The sequence below is a fragment of the Elgaria multicarinata genome, chromosome 7, assembly GCF_023053635.1.
Source record: "Elgaria multicarinata webbii isolate HBS135686 ecotype San Diego chromosome 7, rElgMul1.1.pri, whole genome shotgun sequence".
Lineage (NCBI taxonomy): Eukaryota > Metazoa > Chordata > Lepidosauria > Squamata > Anguidae > Elgaria > Elgaria multicarinata.
The window spans coordinates 81,593,551-81,614,288 of record NC_086177.1 but is presented as its reverse complement, the minus strand read 5'-3'; the positions used below and the strand labels follow the sequence as shown (position 1 = coordinate 81,614,288).

At 42.0% G+C, this 20,738-nt stretch overlaps 1 protein-coding gene across 1 annotated transcript in view; it reads right to left on the bottom strand.

Moving 5' to 3' along the window:
* CNBD1 (cyclic nucleotide binding domain containing 1) overlaps nt 1–20,738 on the bottom strand; it is a 177,657-nt gene that overhangs the window by 87,959 nt on the left and 68,960 nt on the right. The window contains exons 5-6 of the mRNA XM_063131313.1: nt 8,728–8,873; nt 5,357–5,517 (exon numbers count right to left, since the gene is read on the bottom strand). Of these exons, the coding sequence (XP_062987383.1) occupies nt 5,357–5,517; nt 8,728–8,873 (307 nt within the window). The remainder of the gene's footprint in view (nt 1–5,356; nt 5,518–8,727; nt 8,874–20,738) is intronic.

Here is a 20,738-nt window from a genome sequence, read left to right as displayed (position 1 = left end):
ATATTACAGAAACTGTAATAATAACATCAATAATAATAATAATAATAATAATAATAATAATAATGGATGTGTGTCTGCCAGCATTATACTTCTAAACATAGATACCTGACACTTGGCATGCATATACTAAGAGCATGATACTATGCATGGCTGGATGGAGAATGCTGGAAGTCGTAGGACCCTTTTCTGTCGAAACATGCACCTTAATAGGATCCTAGGAGTATGCATCTTAGGGTTATCTGGTTCTTAAAATGTGTTTATTTTAAATGTGTCCCTGTGTTTCAAGCCAGCAGTACCTTCTTCAATCACGTGTGTGTGTGTGTGTGTGTGTGTGTGTGTGTGTATAATCATTGGCCTACAGGTTAAAAATGCCCCTTTGATGAGATCCTATCATTTATGATTTTTTTAATTTAAAATTATTTTTAGGCAGCCTTTGAAGTTGAAACCCTCTCAAGGCGGGTTCTACTGTGAAGCAATGTTGCTCGTACTTGAAAATCCTATGTGACACAGAATTGTCATTCCACAGCAGGACTAGGAAGACAACGGAGAGAGAATGCACTTCAGAATACTTTGAGCTGTCTTCCCCAACCTGATTACTTCCAGATGTTTGGGCTGCTGCTCCCAGCATCACTAGCCATTGACTATGATAGCTGGGACTGATGAGAATTGAAGTCCAAAACATCTGGAGGTTACCAGGTTGGGGTACAGTCTGACCTACATTAAAAGGTATGTAAAATGAAAATGGCAAGGTAAGGAAATTGTTTGTTATATAAAGGGCCTCTATCAAATATGTTTCCATACTAAACAGGATCTTCACTGCCCATGGTTTAAGTAGCTTTCATTATTTCCATTATAGATGTCTACATTCCAGAGGCCATAAGTTTCTTGAGAGCCTGCTATAGGCCATTACACAGTATACAGGTAATCCTGGCATTTATTTGTTTTACTTTTTTTTTTTTTGGAACAAACAAAAATGTCTTTTTTTCTTATGCAGTAGAATCATAGAATAGTAGAGTTGGAAGGGGCCTACAAGGCTATCGAGTCCAACCCCCTGCTCAATGCAGGAATGCACCTTAAAGCATCCCTGACAGATGGTTATCCAGCTGCCCACAACCTTCTAGGTAACTGGTTCCATTGTCGTACTGCTCTAACAGTCAGGAAGTTTTTCCTGATGTCCAGCCAGAATCCGCCTTCCTTTAACTTTAGCCCATTAGTCCATGTCCTGCACTCTGGGATGATCGAGAAGAGATCCTAGCCCTCCCCTGTGTGTCAACCTTTCAAGTATTTGTGGAGTGCTATCATGTCTCCCCTCAGGCTTCTCTTCTCAAGGCTAAACATGCCCAGTTCTTTCAGTCTCTCCTCACAGGGCTTTGTTTCCAGACCCCTGATAATCCTCGTTGCCCTCCTCTGAACTCCCTCCAGTTTGTCTGCATCCTTCTTGAAGTGTGGAGTAATGAACACAGTGAAGCATCAGAATGCATAAGTATGCATTTTGGCCCGTCTTTTTTTTTTACTTGCGCAAGTGGAAATTACGGAAACAATGCTAGTTAGGAAAGATCTGCTACTGTTCAAAACAGCAAATCCAAGCCAAGCGCCAGAAAACTTTGTGTGTGTATGTGTGTATGTATGTTATTCCTTCCACTTAGCAACTATCAAAGATAATTTCCTCTCAACAGGTCCTGTCAATTCTGAGTGTGGCTGCATAAAATATTGCCCGGGAACAGTATCTGTTCTCATTTCAACAATTAAATGCAGTATACCGTGGCTGGATTGGATAACTAATGTTATACTTTGCCTACAGTGACAAAAACTTCAGCTAAAGCTGTCACCAAAGAACACATTCAAAATTGGCTTTTCTTTCTCTTCTTAGAAAACAGCTCTGGCACACCTCTGGCAATCTGTAAGAAAGATCCAATTTAGAGAGAAAGAATAAAGGAGAATTAATCTTTTCTCGCTGTCATTCTCGCCCAAGGTTGGCTATTTTATTCCGTCAGGCTAGCACAAGGAATTCTGAAAGACAGGGTCTTTGTGAGCCATTTGCTCCTGCATCCCAGAGGCATTCAGAATCCATTCATTGTTTTGTTTGGATGAGACCCTGCGTGAGACACAATCCTTTTAAATGCTTGAAAGGTAAGCCTAGTGGCATCAATTCCAGAGGGTTGATGTAAGCTTATTGTCAGTGATTGTAAGTGACAATGCCAGCCACACAAAAATCAAACAACATCCTCCAACCTCTTCATGCCAATCAGAACAATTCAACTCACAAGAAGAGGCAGGAAAGCAACCCCAGTTTCTACATTACACTAGACTCAAAAGTCTTGCGCAGAAAGCTCATTTTCCTGCAGAACTTCCACCAGGCTCTGATAACTTATCAAGTATCAAACAAGTCCTCAAAGCTTAATTCCCTTGATTCATGGAATGGCCAACACTCTTTTTATTTCTAATGAAGCAAATGGCCTACTCATCCATATAGGCTTTCAGAATCGGGGGCTTCCTATCTGGCTATGCCAGGGGTGGGGAACCTCAGGACCAGGGGCCAAATCCAGACCTACTAGGATTCAAGTGTGGCCTCATTCTCTTCAGGGCCAGTGCCAGACTATTCAGCGCCCTAGGCTGTGAGTGGCTTTCAGCTGGGCGTGCCTTTCCGAAGCTGCCGCCCCGCCTCCCAACCCCAGCGTCCTGGCTTTGCTGGCTTCGAAGCCAGGACGCTGAGGTTGGGGAGGGGGGCAGAGCGGTGGCTTCGGAATGGCTTCAGAACAGCCATTCGGTGCTCTCCTTTGGTTGGCGCTCTAGGCCGCCGACTTAGCTGCCTCTATGGCAGCGCCGGCCCTGATCCTCTTTCCCCCCACTCATTGGGTGGTTTCCTGGCTTTTGCACAGCTTTCCCCCCCATTCTAAAAGGTTGAAATGACTCTCCTAAGGATTAGTTTCTGGCAGTTAGTGCTTTAAGTTATATTATTATTATTATCCCATCCCTTTTGCCTTTGGCTGTGTCCACCAATGAAGTGCAGCCCACCCCTGGCCTATGCCACATAAATTCTTCATTCAAAAGCACATAGTGCTTTAAAACAACTTAAGCTAAAATCAGTGTTGTTGTTTTAAAAACTATATTATTATATTTAAAGGGAAAGCAAAGCAAACAAAGAACCCTAAGGCATATCATGCCAGCAATAGCAGAGGAATGCCAGGGTATGATGGACATTAAGCTGAGCATAGAGATTTTTTTCCACACGATTGTAAACTCAGAGGAGCTACTATTTGGGGATGATTTGGGATGGGGTTGCAAATTAATTAATTAATTTGAGGCGATTTGAATGAGCAGTTAATTGGCTGCCTGAAATAAATTGGCTGGCTCTGCTGTCTGTGAAATTTAAATAAATCCTAGTAATTATTTCTAAATGAGCTTATATAGATATAAATTAGCGTATGCACAGTTGTTGCAGTTTTGTGTCCTGTGGACCTGGCTCAACCCCTGTCTTCCACGTATAACAGATATAAGCCCATCAAAATAAGGGCCAGTCAAACTTCTCTAGGTAGAATTCCATGACCAGGGTGCTACTACTGAGAAGGCTCTACTCTTGCCAAAAAGACAAGAAAGTTCTTGTGTCCATATATTCAGTTTTAATGAAACCTGTGATATTAAATGTATGGACATTCACAAAAGTGACCACAATAGGTGTAACCTTTCCCTCCCATAACATCTAATAGTACTTATCATGGCACTCCACATTTCCCTGCAAGCAGCACTGAAGGAAGGGAAACAATGTGATTTCACAACAAAGGTAAGTGCTACTAGATGACATGGAAGGGCAGCTGTTGAGTCTGGCAACAGCATGCGTATCAACCTTCACATCTAGTTGGGCTTAAGCTGAGGCTCCAGGTTAAAATAATCACATAAGGACTAATACGTTTGTGGATTTTGCTTTGGCCAGCCATCCCCCTGTCTCTTGCTTCTTTTAATTCTCACACTTTGTGGGGAAGCATCAACTGAACTGGCAGGGCGGGGTGGGGTGAAATCAGTTACAGATCATTTGGAATATACCCTGAGTTATTACAAAGTGGCCCACTGTTTAGTTAAATTATACTTTTTTCTTGGAGGAAAATTCCGAGAGTGCCTTGGACTGCAAGAAGATCAAACCAGTCCATACTCCAGGAAATAAAGCCAGACTGCTCACTTGAGGGAATGGTATTAAAGGCAAAACTGAAGTACTTTGGCCACATAATGAGAAGACAGGATACCCTGGAGAAGAGGCTGATGCTAGGGAAAGTGGAAGGCAAAAGGAAGAGGGGCCGACCAAGGGCAAGATGGATGGATGATATTCTGGAGGTGACAGACTTGACCTTGGGGAAGCTGGGGGTGGCGACAGCCGACAGAAAGCTCTGGCGTGGGCTGGTCCATGAAGTCACGAAGAGTCGGAAGCGACTGAACGAATAAACAACAACAACAATGGCTTTTGTACTTGGGGTCAAGCTAAATTCAAGGAAAGGCTCAATTCCTTATTGCTTTCTCCCTTTTCTTCCTTTCTCAGCCAAATACAGGCCTTCAGTCACACAAGAAGAGCCAACATATGCACGAATTGTATCTTCATAGGCTCTGGGCACACGGGAATGGTCAATGCACAGAGTTTGGGGTGGAGGCAGGACAGTGGGCACGGTCCTACTTCCCTTCCAAACAATGAGTCTACATGGGGTCTAATAGGGCTACACTCTTTTTGCCTGCCTCTCAAGAGATGGAGAAAGCAAAGGTTTTTTGTTACATTTACAAAAACCCTTCCTCCCTGATTAATGAACTGCTTATTTTGAACTGATTTCTATTTTTCCCTGAGAGACTCCATCCCAGTTAGGGTTCAAGGCAGCTAATAAATTTATGTTCAAGATCTGTTCTGGATCTCTGGAGTGTTTGTTTGTTTTTAAAAGCCATACCCTTCCTGAACCATATTTTAAGATTGGATTTCAATTTACTTTTACTTTCTAGGTGACTGGTTTCTATGCGATGGTGTAAGACTGCAACCACTGGGTTATATCCAGTGCTCTGTGAGCAGAAATTACCCACCTTGACTGTGTAAGTTAGCCTATTGCAGTCAACAGAATCTGAGCAAGTCAACTTTGTGAATGATTGCAGCTCTCATATTTTACCCGAGTAACACATGAAGGCAACACCTGCTAAGAGGTAAATTTTAAAAATCCATCAGTAAGGCACAAAGGCATTTTAGACTTTTTAAAACATTTTCATGTCTCTTCTCTGTTTTTCCTTCCTCTCTTGATGGATGACAAAGGAAAGATAGAAGTGTCTACTTGGCCTTCTCAGTTACTATTCATATTACTTGCTTAATAGTGGTGCCTCTGTTATAACTTACCCCTATGTGGCATAATGATGACCGAGACAGTCTGGATGTACTGCTGGTAGAAGTCCGACTGGGTGCTAAAATAAAGTTTCCTCCAATTATTTTTTTGTAAAACTTTGACTGTGGTCTAACAGAGCCTTTGAGAACTGTATAGAACGCTTGGCTTCCATCCACTGGAATTAAAATTGTAATATATTAGCCTATGACAGAAAATAAAATTGACATGTCTGCAGCATGAAGCCGACATAACAAATCACAATAAATCTATATGAGTAACTATGAAACATATTTTAATATACTTTTTCTTGTAATTGTCTATCTTCCTGCTCTTGTTTCCAGACATAAGAGCTTATATATGCTTGACTTGGTAACATCGAAATCAGGGGTAAGCAACTTCAGAGGGTCCGGAGACCAATTTGCCACCCCTGGAACCCACCAGGAGAAGCACATACCTTGTCAAATCGTTACGAATGTGGAATAAAAAGTAGGATATAACACAATGAAAGAGGTATATGGAATGTGGATTGTGGCCCAACAGTTATCAGTGCACTTCCATACAGCTATAAAACAGTAGGTCTAGCCTTTGTCCCTTTAAAGGAGACTATTTTTCTTGCTGCTGCAACTTTAAAGTTACCTAGAATCATAGAATAGTAGAGTTGGAAGGGGCCTATAAGGCCATCGAGTCCAATCCCCAGCTCAACGCAGGAATCCACCTCAAAGCATACCTGGCAGATGGTTGTCCAGCTGCCTCTTGAATGACTCTAGTGTGGGAAAGCCCACAACCTCCCTAGGTAACTGGCTCCATTGTTGTACCGCTCTAACAATGAGGAAGTTTTTCCTGATGTCCAGCCGGAATCTGGCTTCTTGTAGCTTGAGCCCATTATTCCATGTGACCAATGAGCCCCTGGGCAGCAGAATGAGCAGGCACACAGGTCACTTGGGCCAGATCTACACCTTGTGTCAAATTACTATGAATGTGGAATAAAAAGCAGGAACTAACACTATGAATGGTATATGGGATGTGGATGGTGCCCCAACAGTGATCGGTGCACTTTAATACCACTATAAAGCAGGAGTGTAGATCTAGCCTTGGTCACTGTCTTCACTGCTATGGTGATATGTATTTTATTCCTCTTTAAATTATAGTAGTCATTCTAATTTTGCATCTGTAGATTTTGCATCCATAGATATAAATTAACATGTGCAGATTTTATGCAGATCTATGTCCTCTTTCGGTCCCTTTTGGGGGGATGCATTCCCTCTTCTCTGGCAATGCACAAGTGGCCACCCTACACACACATGGACATTACCGTGCCAAATAGCTTGCCATTTCACATGCTTGTGAAGTCCTTTTTGAATGGCTGTGGACAGATTCTACAAGAATTATTGGGGCGGGAGACGGGCTCTGTTCTACTATATCTTTAATCTAAAGAACAAACCTCCTCCCAGTTTTTAAATCAACAAAGAACTGAAAATGAAATGAATACACTCAGATCCTGTGGAGTAACTTGTAATGGCAGAAGGTAGGTTGTAGGGCAGAAAGACTACAAAGGTGTTAAAGCACTTCCTGATTCCATCAGAGAAATGCTGAAGGTTTGATTTAGGCCCAGCCCTAAATTCCCTACTGGTACCTCCCAGAAGTTTCAGACTACAACTCAAAGCATTCTTAACCATTGGGCATGAATGGTTGGGGCTGATGGGAGTTGAAGTCCAAAACATCTGGAGGGCACCAGATTGGGGAAATCTTTGTTTTAATGTAAGAACTTCTTTATGATTTGCAAAGAAAATCATAAAAGTATTGCTGTTACCATTTCAAAATGGTATCTGAGAAAGGAATTAGGATGAAAACCCTTATGACACAACAACATAGCTCAATTTTTTTTTCATGCATTTGCTTTCTTGAAGCTCTGTCTGTAAAATGATCTTGGGAGATTAAAGACTCGTCAGGCATGTATTATTTTTATCAAGTCAGTTTTACTTAGCAAAAAATCAATTTTGCGTTTATTTTTAGCTTGCCAAATCAGATGAGATTGAAAATATTGCTTAACCAGGTTCAAAGAACTGGAAAAGATTGCACATTGATGCAAAGCAGCTTTTTTTTTCCCCTTTAAAGGCGTGATGTGACAGTCTGAGTCATTAAGATTAGCTTTTATCTCATGCACACATTGGCGCTCAGCAATTTTAGACCACTTTCTATGCTACTATATTGCAGTTTTAACTGAATGTATATTAAATCAACAGAGCACCTAATTCAACATAACTGGACTGTTCCAGTGACTAAGATACAGAAGATTTGGACAGAGTCATTTTGTTTCCCCAGATTTACACCCATCCAAGCAAGATGCCAGTTTTCATCACTATCGTAAGTCATAAGCTTTGACCTTAAAATTGTCCTTTTTATTATCTCAACATAATTTATGCTAATATAGTTTCTGCCTGCTTAGATTACAATTCTGTCTATTAATAACATGTCCTTCATTCACTATATTCACTTCAGGTGACTTGTTTCTCTAATGTAAAGGATCACCAGCACAATATTAACTGTTCAAAATCGACACTTTTGCAGGATTAAAATGATGTTACAGTTGGCAGAAATGTTGCTGTGTAATCCTTGCTTAACTGATAGAAGTCTGGACTTGGCAAGGATTACATACAAACCTCAGGTGACACTATAGACTCCATAGTTAAGGATTGTGAATGACCTTGATAGACTGGTGAGCATGGAAATTAATTGTAAACCGCCTAGAGAGCTTTGGCTATGGGCGGTATATAAATGTAATAAATCAAATCAAATCAAATAATGAAGAGAGGTAAAGAAAAGTTGAATGCAGAAATATAAAAGGTGAAATAACAGGCTAAATTCACTTACACTGGCACTCCATGTATACCATGTTGGATCCACGTTTTGAGAGGTCCTTGGACAAGAAATTTTCAATGGGCCTTCTTCGTTGAATGGGCCTACCTCCTCCTCACCACTGCTACCACTGTCCATTCATGGGCTTCTCCCTCTGGGCCCAATCAACACTATTTATTTATTTATTTGAGTTATATGTCACCTTTCTACCAAGAAACAGTCACTCGAGCGTCATCAAGTGGGGGGAATCACATTTCCTTACCGTCACTTCCCCCCCGCCTCTTCTGTCCCACGATACTCCCTCTTTCTTCACACAGGGGAAGAATGAGGAAGTAAACAATGACCATGTGGCCCATTCAGTGGCTGTTTTTATTGTGCTACTTTTCCAGCACAGCCTATGGTGGGAGTTGTAGTCCATCACACATCTGGAGGGCACCAGATTGGGGAAGGCCCATTTAAAGGCACAAGCGGTTTGCACAGCAGACTGTTAAAAATAAATAAATCACAACAACTGACTTGTTCATCCTACCTGTACTTCCTTTCACCCAGTATTCTCGTATGACAGTTGTACGGAGTTGCCTCATCTCTGCATCTGAAAGCTGCTCACTGATATCAGGAATGGCTTTCATTGTCTCATACACCCACTCATGTTCCTCATCAGTTCTTAGAATGGGGCTGCAGAAAGAGAGTTTGCACGGAAGGGAGAAGAACACCAGTTGCTAGTGAAGAGTTGTGCAGAAGGAAGACGATCGCCAGTTTCCTCCTAACAGATGCATGGAAGGAAAAGGCTCACTGGGTACAGAGACCTGAATTTCAATGGACAGCGAAGAGCCCGAGAGAGGGCTGATCATGGATGGTGGGAAGTGGGGGACGGCTTCAGAAATTGGCTTGAATTCACTACTCAAATATGCCATGAAGGGCGTCAAGGCAAATCTTAGGTTGGGACATTCTAGATCCAAGAGATTGAAGGGGTGGGGTGAGGTTAGCAATGGGACCTGGTTTCACTTCACCTACTTCCCTCTGCAATGGCTCCTGAAAGCACAACCAAGGAGAGGTGCATCCTATGCTTGTTCTTATCTCTTCCCTCCCCCCTCACCTAATACATTCACAGCTGCTAACAACAACAACAACAACAACAACAACAACAACAACAACAACAACAACAATAAATCATCCATTAAGCTGTTTCTCCCTAACTAATTTCAGTTGTAATAATATACAGTGATACTGGCTGAAGGCCTAAGAACACAGTTCAAGCCCGGAACATGTTTTTTTTAATGTGGTTTCAGGAATGGGCAATTTAAAGCATAGACGCAGTGCCAGTGGGTAAAGGGTTCCTTCAAAGTTTGGTTATTGAAAAGCAGGACAGAAATGCGACAGATAGATATGCCTTTTTGGGTCAGCAATTTAATTAGGACAAAACACCCCCAGGCTGCTTCCCTCTGTGATAGGACCAGCTCCAGGTTCTATGGGGCTGCTGGGAGAGAGAGACCCCAATGGGCTTTCCTCTCTAAGGGCCCCCTCTCCTCTTTGCAACTGTCACCACTCCACCTTCACTTGCCTTTCCCAGTGTGCCCAGTTTGCCTACAGGAGAGTGTGAGGTAAGTACTCCTTACTGCTGAACAGCAGTGAAAGCAAGGAGAATCAGCAGCAAAATCAGGAGGCATTAGAGGATCACAATGGATCCCCTGAGTTGGTGAAGGCCTTGGCCTTTGCCCAATAATGCTGAACCCTGATGCCATTCATGCCCTATGAGGTTCCAGATATGATGTTTTTTTTCTTTTGGGATGTACATGCATCTGGAACCCCAGTGGTTGATTTTTCCCTGTCAGCTAGCGTTAAAGCTGCAGGACCCCTGCCCTCTTTTGTATCTAGTCATGCTAGGCAGGGCTCCTGCGGCTTTAACTGTTGTGATGATGAGGGAATTTCACCAGGTGCTGCATGCATACCAATAACACCTGCTGAAATTCCTTTTTCTGTACAACTGTTAAGGATACAGGAGCCCTGTACTTTTCATAGGGTCACCCTAAGTACCACTTCCCACCACCACTTTAAAATGATCCTCTGCTTTAAAATGCCCCTATTAAAGCTGTTTTTCATTTCTTTTTAACCACCCAACCACCCACATACACACACAGTTGTCAGAGCTAGTTTTGCCTGACAAAGCACCTGGCAGGGAAGGAGAAAAGGGATAATGAAATATATAATTTAAGTATGCCTAGTGGAAGCAGCAGGTTGAGGCCACAGACACAGTGGGACGACTTGGAAACACTGTGGCTGCACTGGTTCGAAGGGTTGCCAATGCACGCGGCCCACCAGCTGCCTCACCCTTATCAAGAGTTCCCTGGATATCCTCCTAGCTGAAGAGAGTTTGGGAGGGCAGAGAGCCAGCAGAATTCTGCCAGCTCAGCTAACAGAGGATGTTCGGAGCAGAATAGCTGCAATAATATCAAAATGAGAAAGAGGTAAAATGTAGCAATTTAATGCTTCAAATTATAGTATTTAGGGCTTTAAACTGGACATTTCCCAAGGAATGCGGAGGAACAGCTTGTACATTTCCCAGCTGCCAAGAAGGCAAGTTTTGCCATCCTTAATGATAAGCCCTTGAAATACCACAGTGCTTTTCAATTATAGGATGTGCACCCCAAATGTGCTCTCCTCATCCCCCTGAGTGTCTGGAGGCCATAGGCTAAACTGGTACTCACAGGCCCAAAGACTGGCCGGCTGTGAAATGCTGAGAAATGGAATTGGCAATAGCAGAGCTCAGCTATGTGGCATTTCAAAAATCAGGTAGTAGGCCTTATAGGATCCAGCTTGAAACAAAACACTCCCAGAGAGAAATATGCTGCTCCCAGAATGGAAGGTCTGCAACACAGCATTTCTGGAGGATGAAATACTGAATAAATGCCTGGCGCCCTCTCCACAGTATCAGGGAAATAAACCTCTGATTTCAAGATACTGGTGAGAAATTATAAGGGACAGATGCCTACCACCATCACTACTGTCCTTTTTAATGAATTTAAGAAACGGGTTGCACTGTTTTTAAACTGATGTTTGTAATATGCCTTGGAGGGCTCTTGAGGCTGAAAGATGGGGAAGACATATTTAAATAAGCATTTAAAGAGATGAAAACCTGCATCTGGCTATAACCTGTTGGAGACAGAACACTGGCCTAAATAGTTCTTTGGTCTAATCCTGCAAGGCATTTCTCGTGTACCTATGCCTTCATATTACTTCCCTACAATGTTTCTTTCTGTTTTAGGTTTCAAGCCAACCTAAAACAGCATTTGCATTATGCATCCCATCATAACATTCTTAAATACTTTCAGCTTGCTCTCAAGTCCATTATAAGCTTTCACAGAGGATGAACTGCAAAAGTGGGGGAGGGAGATATTTGCTCCCACTCTACAAATTCCAAGTCTAGATTTGGTTATGTCCATCAGCACTAAATTGGAGGGGGGAGGCAGGTGCTCAAGCAGGACACCTTCAGTGGGGGCCCCTCTGGAGTTTCCCCTTGCTGCCAGGGTCGTCTCCTGCTTGCTACCATTGCTGTGCACCTGAACAGCAGACTGAATAGGCAGGCACACGGGTTACCTGGTTGCAGTCTTCCACACTATGGTGAGATGTACTGTATTCCTATTTAAATTATAATAATTACTCATAAATTTGCATTTATACATATTTTATGCAAATCTCTGTCCTCATTGTTGACAATTCACAAGCAGCCCCTCTAGAACCAAGGGCCTTTAGTCTTTGAGATGGGCCCTCTTGGAGCACTGGCATGGCATCAATCTGTGGATACTAGTTCTTAGCCTGGTCCTCATGGCTGCCTTTCCCTCATTTTAATCCCCTGCATCATATAGTTCTCCCCCTTTTGAGGGACAATCAAAGGGGGGAGAAAAGCAAAAATGGTCCAGACAGAATGGGAATTCAACTAAATCAGCAAAAAAAAATCTGCAGCCTTTTCACACTTAACCCTAAGCTCTGAAGGAAAGCCCAAGCAGGTAGGTCAAACAACCTACCTGTAAATAATGTTCTCATACTTGAAAGTCAGCAATGTGATTTATGATCATGACCTGTCTTTTGACTAGCAGCCACACATTCCCTCAACAAAGGAAGCAAACAGCTCACCAGTCATATATAAAATAAAATCTGAACAGGTGAAGGCACAATAGTTATTATGACAGAGAAAATAACAGGTCTTAGCATAGTTGGACATGGCTGTTGTGACAAAGGTTGTGTATTATATATCAAGTTCTTAAATTTCTCTTGCCTCTGTCCAATATTTTATTTTATTGGAAATGGTTTAGCCAGCATTATTGCTTCCTTTAAGAATTTTGTCAGGGCAAAAGCCCCAAAGGAAGCAATCATGCTGAAACATGAACACAGCATCCTGTAAATAAAAAGCCCTGTACTGTCAGAGGGGAAAGCATCCCTTCAGGCAGAGGAATGGGACAAGGATGCATTTCCCCCTCAGTATTACAGGGACTATGTATTGCTCCATAGACAACATTAGGAATAATACCAGCACAAATTCCAGATCACATGTAAAGTATACAAAACACAAGTGTATTTGGTGATTCACAGAGTAACACAAGCAAAAGAGGCAGGTCCCTCCCTGCAGAGCTTGCAACCTAAATTTCAACAGTGGGGGGAAGAAATGGGCAAATATAATAGGTTGAATACACACAAAGGCCTAATCTACACCAAGCAGGATATTTCACAATGAAAACAGTATGAAAGCAGTATGTAAAAGGCAGGAGCCACACTACTGCTTTATAGCGGTATTGAAGTGCACTGAAAACTGTTGGGGCCCATTGACACATACCATATACCACTTTCATTCCACTACATACTGCTTGGTGTGGCACTTGCCTTTGATATACCGCTTTCGTACTGCTTTCATGGTGCAATATCCTGCTTGGTATAGATTAGGTCATAGTTAGCTACAACTGCTTAAGCCTTGGGGACCTGTGAGGTGGGGACCTGGTTCTCTGAGGGAGGGGAGAGATGTAGTCTGTCACTTTCTGAGAGAGAGGCAGGCAGCTCACATGGAAAACTGTAGGATCCAATGTACAGGTTTCATGCTTCAGGAAAAACTGCACCTGGCCTGGAGAACCTGCTTTGATGCAAAGGGACGGCTTCTGGCTATCGTGGGGGGCCTAATAGCCACCCAGCTATGAAAGCTTGATTAGCTGGAAGGAGGTGTTAACTTCCTTTGCATGTATATATTCTGCATCCATTTTCCATCAATAAACTGTCATCTTTTTGCATAAGTGGCTTGTTTCACCTTGATAACCAAAAGAATCTGACTAATGACTTGGACCTAGCAGAACCAGAACCCAAACTCAACACAGAAGGCTTCAGCCCTGAAAGGTAGCCCATAAATAGCTTATATAAATAAATAAGGTAAGGAGCAAGGGGCCAAATATGTTCTTGGAGAAGGGAGTGTCAGATCCTAAGGCCATAGCTAGATGGGGTGATATCCTGTGGATTGTCCTGGGATCGTCTCTGTGCGTATACATGATGCACAGGGGATCTCGGGAACAGGGAGGGATGATCTCTCCCTTTCCCCTGGGTATCACCCTACCCTTTTTTCTCGGTTTTTCTGCGGTCTCGGGATGGTCCCGAGGCCATGAAAAGTGTGGCCCACCCTCGCTGTTTGTCCCGGATCCTCATGAGTAACCGCGAGGAGCCTGGCACAGGGCCTATCAGGGGTGGAGTGGGGGGAGTGTGGAAAGTAATGTTTTATAAAAAAACCACTAATCTTCTGCGAACAAGCACTCATGTACTCCATCCCCTTTAACAAAAAAAACACGCAGCTGCGAAGTTGCGTGCCACGTGTAAACCAGGGAGATGATCTTGCAATCATAAAATTGTGAGATCATCGCCTTCCACACACCCCTCATCTAGCTGAGGCCTAAGTCTCGTGACTGAAAAGGCCCTGTGATACATACTCACCTTTCCTCAGACAGTGAGGGAACAGAGTGCATCTGAAGGCTGGGGGAAATGGGCAGGTTCTTAAGACAATTTGGTCTCAGACTATTTAACTCTTTAAAGGTCAAAAATAGCACCTTGAATTGGAGCCAGACGCAAAATGGAAGGGACTTAATTGTAATTTTTGGTTTTGTGGTTTTTCTAAGAGCTTGCAAAACATGTTAAACAACAACTGTGGTAAAACAGCTAAAGAGGTAAGACTGGATAAAATACAGACAGACAATCAGCTAAAGAAAAACAGCTAAAATCAGTTAAGTGTTTGAACAAATAAAAAGGTTTTCCCCTAGTACCAAAAACCTACCAGGCTAAGCTCCAGGCCGGCAGCCCTGAGGACAGCATCCCACAACTGGCCCACCACCACACTCTGCTCCTGTGCATTTTGATAAACATGCCGGTTTCTATTATTATTATTATTATTATTATTATTATTATTATTATTAATTTATTTATATAGCACCATCAATGTACATGGTGCTGTACGGAGTAGGCCAGCTCTACTGGACAGCAGCCTTTTCTCTGGCAGAATGGAGCCCAGGCAGCCATGGAGAGAGGTCCCCCCTACTGCTAGCTTCTCCACATTCATTCATGTTCAAGAAGGACTTATTCCCTGAACACAGATAGGTAGATTTTGGATGCTTACAGATATGAGCCCTGAGCAAGTGTGATATCAAATTTGAATGTACCTTCATGATGAAAGATTTATTAGATACAAAAGCACGACATTCTATAAACAACATTGGGCATCTATTTTATAAACGGGGGGGGGGGGGAATTATGCCCCCCCCCCCCGATATTTTGGCCTATAAATCCCATTATCCCTCATCATTGGATATGCTGGCCAGGGCTCATAGAAACTGTAGGCCAAAACATCTGGAAGGCCACTGCTGTTTTATACTAATGCAATGTAAATAGTTTAATATCAATACAGAGGAAAGATTTGGAAGATTTAGGGCACAATCCTAGGGGGAAAAAAGCTTTTTGGGGGTGGGTCTAAACATACATAAGATTGCACCCTTAACAAATTAATTTTTAAAAATGACAAAACGTAATACGTTGCTGTTTTTAATATAATTATATAACCTATGAATTTATAAAATCGGAATAGTTACTAAACTTTATCCTTTTAACAAAGATTAAATAGTGAAATATCCATGAACAAGGTTTACAAATGCCAGCATGCATTAATAATGAAATATTATGTAATAATATTTGACTCAAAGTGATATAACAGATACTGTTAAACTGTCCTAAAAAACAACAACACCTTACTGCCTAATTTTGCCATGATAGAACATGGTGAGCCATAAAACCATGTTAAACATCTGATCTAAATTGTGTTTGACTAGTACACGTTGGAAACTGTCAACCATTATTCACACATTACTGGCAGTTCTAACAGTATTAGGCCTGAAACATAAATATGCAGTAATGACATTTTAGATTTCCTCTGGCTGTGGGAAGAGACTCATGCAGGTCAGTCCTATATGCAGGCACTTCTGACACAGATCTTAGATTCCTGAAGGCCCTAAGCTACTCCAGGCCTTAAAGATTAACATGAACACTTTGAATTGGATGCAACTGATTCAAAAGTTGTGTCACATGTTTAGAATTTCTGGCCCCCATTAGCATCTGGGTGGTCACATTCTGCACCTATTGAAGTTGCTGAACCATCCTTAGAGGTGGCCCCATGCAAAGCACAATGCAGTAGTCCATATAACTAGCTCATGAATAACTGGGGTTCTGTCATTCTAGATTGTGCCACAGCTGTGTACATGCCTAAGCTGATAGGAGGAACTTTTGGCCACTTATGATCCTTGTGCTTTTCCAGACAGGACCACCACCCCCAAGCTTCAAATGCATTCCAGTACTAGGTTAATGCCTCCATCCACATGAGCAGACCACCCAACCCACTTAAGGAAATGCAGCCAATCCTTTGTCTTATGTGAATTAAGTTTCAGCTTCTTCTCCCTTATCTAGCCCCAAACACATCCATATGGAAGAGAGAAGTAGAGCTGTATCATCAGGAAATTCATGGCAACACAACCTCTGAATAATTTCTCCCAGTTGCTTCATATGGGTTTTGAAGAGCATAGTGGGTAAGTTGGAATCCTGAGGCACTCCACAACAAAAGGCCATGGGGTGGAACAGAACTTACTCAGTGCTACCTTCTGGGAATGACCATCAAAAAAGGACCAGAACTGTTCTAGCCTTATGCTTTCTAAGCCCAAATCGGAGAGGTGGCACAGAAGGATACCATAGCTAATGGTATTGAAAGTTGCTGAGAGATCCAGCAGGATCAAGATGGTTACATTCCTACCACCCAGTCCCTGGCATAAGTCACTCACCAGACATCATCAAAAATGTCTCCATCCTGAGAGCAGGCCAGAACCCAGATTGGGTCTAACCAATCAGTTTCCTCCAAAGCCACCTGGAACGAGGGGTTACCACCCTCTCCAACATCTTGCTCAAGATGGGAATATTAGAGAGTGGTAGTTGATCAAGTTCATAGGGTCTAAGCTAGATTTGTTTAGCAAAGGTTGCACTACTATTCTTTTATAGCAGCTGGGACCCGACTCTCCCTCAAGGAGGCATTCACTACTTCTGAAGTCCACATCTTCAGCCACTACCACACAAGAGGCTTTTAATATCCATGATGGGCAAGGATCCAAAGAAGATGTACTGAGACCCAAACTTTCAAGAAGCTTGTCCACATCCTCAGATTGCAAAAGTTGAAATGTATACATTACAACATGACTAGACATCGCTCTGGCAAACCCTGTCATTGACCCTGCATAATTATGACTTCCAATTCAGGGTGAATACTAGCAATTCTTTCCCATCAAAATGCAAAACATATAGGTCACCATGAACTTTCAATGGCTCCACCACCAAATTCCTGTGGAGAGGCAATTCACAACCCCAAAAAAAGAGCTCAGCTGGTTGGCACTGTATAGATGCAATGGTGGTGGAGTAACAATTTTCCATCACCATTACCATCAGAAGATAAGACTAAAGATGGAATCTTAGCTGTGTTTGGCCATGCTCATAGTCTTCTGCCATCTCACTCTAGTCATCTACGCAACCACATCATTGCCCTCAACTTTTCAGAATACCAAGGAGCAGATATGGTTTTATTATTCAGTTGAAGACATGTGGGGGTGACCATATTTGTGGCGTGAGTCATCTGCCTGTTCTAGGCAAAGACCAGGGCCTCAACAGAACAATTGGTTAAATCTAGGGGATAATTCTGCAAGGATTTCAGAAAGGGGTTCATCACTCTCTGGGAGTGGACCATTGCAGTTAATCCTCCACCCCTGTAAGGTTACAAGTCACTGAAGGCCTGTCCATTACCACAGAACTATTGCTGACTCCTGCCCTCAATCACCATCCCCTGAACCAGGTTCCACAGGTGTAGAACATGGTATTATTTGAGTCCTGAAGTCCGAAGCCATGGCAGACAGGCAAGACAGCCTTGGCATGGATGCTGAACTCCTTAGGACCAACAATCTTGCATTATGGAGTTCTCCTTTCAGCATTCCAGGCAACCTTGCATTCCTTCAGGATATTCTGCTTTATCCTCCATCTTCATGGTTTTCATTCCCCCCACCCCTACAGACACTCAACATTCTGTGACTACTTTGCATGCTCATTCCTCATTGGACTGTTACTTTGCTGGGAAGGTTACCTCCTTAGTCCCCCACCTCCCTGCCAAAGATCCTTTCTATGTCTACAAGCCTTCGGTTTTCCCCAGGTGTGTTAATATTTTCCCTCCTTTTTCTTAGTAGCCCCAGTTTAGCTACATAGCACCTGAGTTTGCTATTAGTAATTCACACTTCATGTAAGATTCTTCAAAAGAGTTAAATAGATAGTTATGACTGAGTGAATTAAGTTATTAACTAACTCAAAGGTTGCATGGGTACATGAACAGTGTAGCTAATATTAAGTACAATGCATTTCTCATGATGTTTGTATGAAATTTGTTCAGTTTTCTTTTTAATGCAAAACTGGGGGGGATTGCACTTTAAAATTTTGAAATGGAGTACTCCAAAAAAAATTAAAGAAAATGCATACAAAATATATAGAGAGAAGGGGAAATACTGTTCAGAAACGCATATTAGGAAATGTACTTACCCCCAAAAGTGTGTATAGTGGCAAAAATGCATGTATTAGGAGAAATTAATTTTCTTATGAATTTGCGTGCAAATTTTTAATTTAAAAATTCCCAAAGTTCAGGATGAACCAAGTGTAAAATTGGAAAAACGAGAAAAACCAAAATTGACAGATTCATCCATCGCTAGTTTGAATGCAGCTTGTATACTGATTTCTGATGTATATCAATTATGTTGTATGCCACCTTGTGAGGGCTTCTACCTTGAAAAGTGACCAAGAAATATTTTAAAATAGATAAATAAATAAATAAATAAATAAATATGTACCTTCTGGTAGAGAAACAGTGCACAAATCATTTAAGCAAATCATTTCCTACTATCCTACATTTAAATGTTTAGTATATTTTTTAAGAGAGAAAAAGCAGAATGAGAGAAGTCTAACAAGAGAATTCCAATTAGGGGGAAACTTGCTCTATTAATCCGCAGTTTTATGGTATAAACTATTATTACCACATGCCATTATAATGATTTCGAACTGTCTTCCCTTTACTGTAAAATGCTTAGAAAGTCTTCAAATCAGTGAGATGCTGCAAAGGTACAATTATTTTAAGTGTAAATTGAGGCACTAGGACTAATTTACAAAGGTGGTCTAGTCAAGTTCGTATTATCACCCTGACACATCCGTGACTAGATTTCCATCTGACCTTATGCACAGGAGATTCTAGGTTAACTTTAATGCTTTGGGTATATAAGAAATACTCCTCTTTAAAGTTTTATAATCCTCCAAGCTCAAACCTCTCTTTTCAGATGTTTTTACCATCAGTCTTGTGTATAATTTGGAGAATGGTTTCATAAAACCTGGGAAACCCATCTGGCTGTAAACTTTCCCATGCTGGTTCACCTCTGCTCCATTTGCTAGAAGATTTTGCTGGCGGAATTTAAATGTGAAAAGATAGCTCCAGTTCCAACATACAGTACTTTGCAGAATAATGCCATTTTAAGACGCCTTCTGTCAACTTAGGTTTCCTGTTATTGTCTCCTGCATGACAACCTTTTCATCTGCTGCTTTACAAGACAGTGTTAGATAACTAGCACCCCAAAGGAAAACATCTATGCCTGTGTATCTGTTGTAATACAGGGCATAATGTCTTTGCAATGCGAGTGTAATGTCATGTCTTGCGATGTTGCATTGGAATGGAAATGTACATACCCTAAAGTATCAATTTACTGATATAAATCTTAGAATGTCTTTGAAGAATATCCTTGACGAAAAACAGTTTGCTTCAGATGACAAACGGCAAGCCAAATAAATCCTCACTATTTTGAAGTGAGCAACTCTTAGCAGATCCCAGACAAAAGGAGGTCTTGGGGTGCCAAACCAGAATTATTCTTTCCTGCTCAACTCAATTTCTTGTAGAATGGATTCATCCTTCTGCACAGCACCAATGGATGCACATAGAACAACAGGCACTGGGCAATTATCCTCCAGATAACTTGATATGGGCCAGACACAAAGCTTATTATTTTATTTATATTTATTAGACACCTTGTAACTTAGGCAATGGACAATAATTAAATATGATCAAGAGGCATGCACTAATACAATCAAATGTCACAAAACCAGCACAGAGACTTAAACAAATTGCCGAGAAAGCACAGAGAGAGAAAGAGAGAGGCGGGGTGTGGGGAGAGAAAAACAAATTGCAAACCACAGTCAAATCACCTAATCACACAGAGAGCAGCAGCAGCAGCAGACCGGGGGGGGGGGGGTCATGTTTGCTTTCCCCCCACTTCTGTCCCACAATACTTCCACTTTCTTCACACAAGGAAGAAAGAGGAAGTAAACAATGACCACGTGGCCTATTCAATGGGCATTTTTTATTGCACTGCTTTTCCTGCACACAACAGGATAAAGTGGAACGTTTCACTTCAACCCCAAAGAGTCAGATTTTCCAGGTCTTTTTGTGTCATGGAAAAAAGACCAGAAGGAGCAGGAGACGCATGGGAGGTGGATGGCATCATCAAAAGGATCTGCGAACATCCGTAAGTGGCCAGTAACAAGCATACTATAAAACACTAATCTGATGACATTGAGAGAGGGCTGAAGTCAGCCTCATAAAGGTTAATATCAACCAATCACCATCCAGAGCAGAGACATATTGACATATCAATCTTTCCAAGAGATTAAAATAAATCTTAAGAAAGAAAATTATGTTAAAATTATGTTAAAACACCTAAGAAAGTATAAATTGTGTTTTCCTGGTGCTGAAAACACATTGACATAGGTGCGAGGAGAGTCTCTAGCAAAAGCATTCCACAGCCAGGAGAAAAGGCCCTCTCCTCCATCGCCACCCTCGGTACTGCAGACTGAGAGGGTATACTGAGAAGCATCTCCAATGATGATCTTGGGGACCCAACAGGCAGTATCCAACTA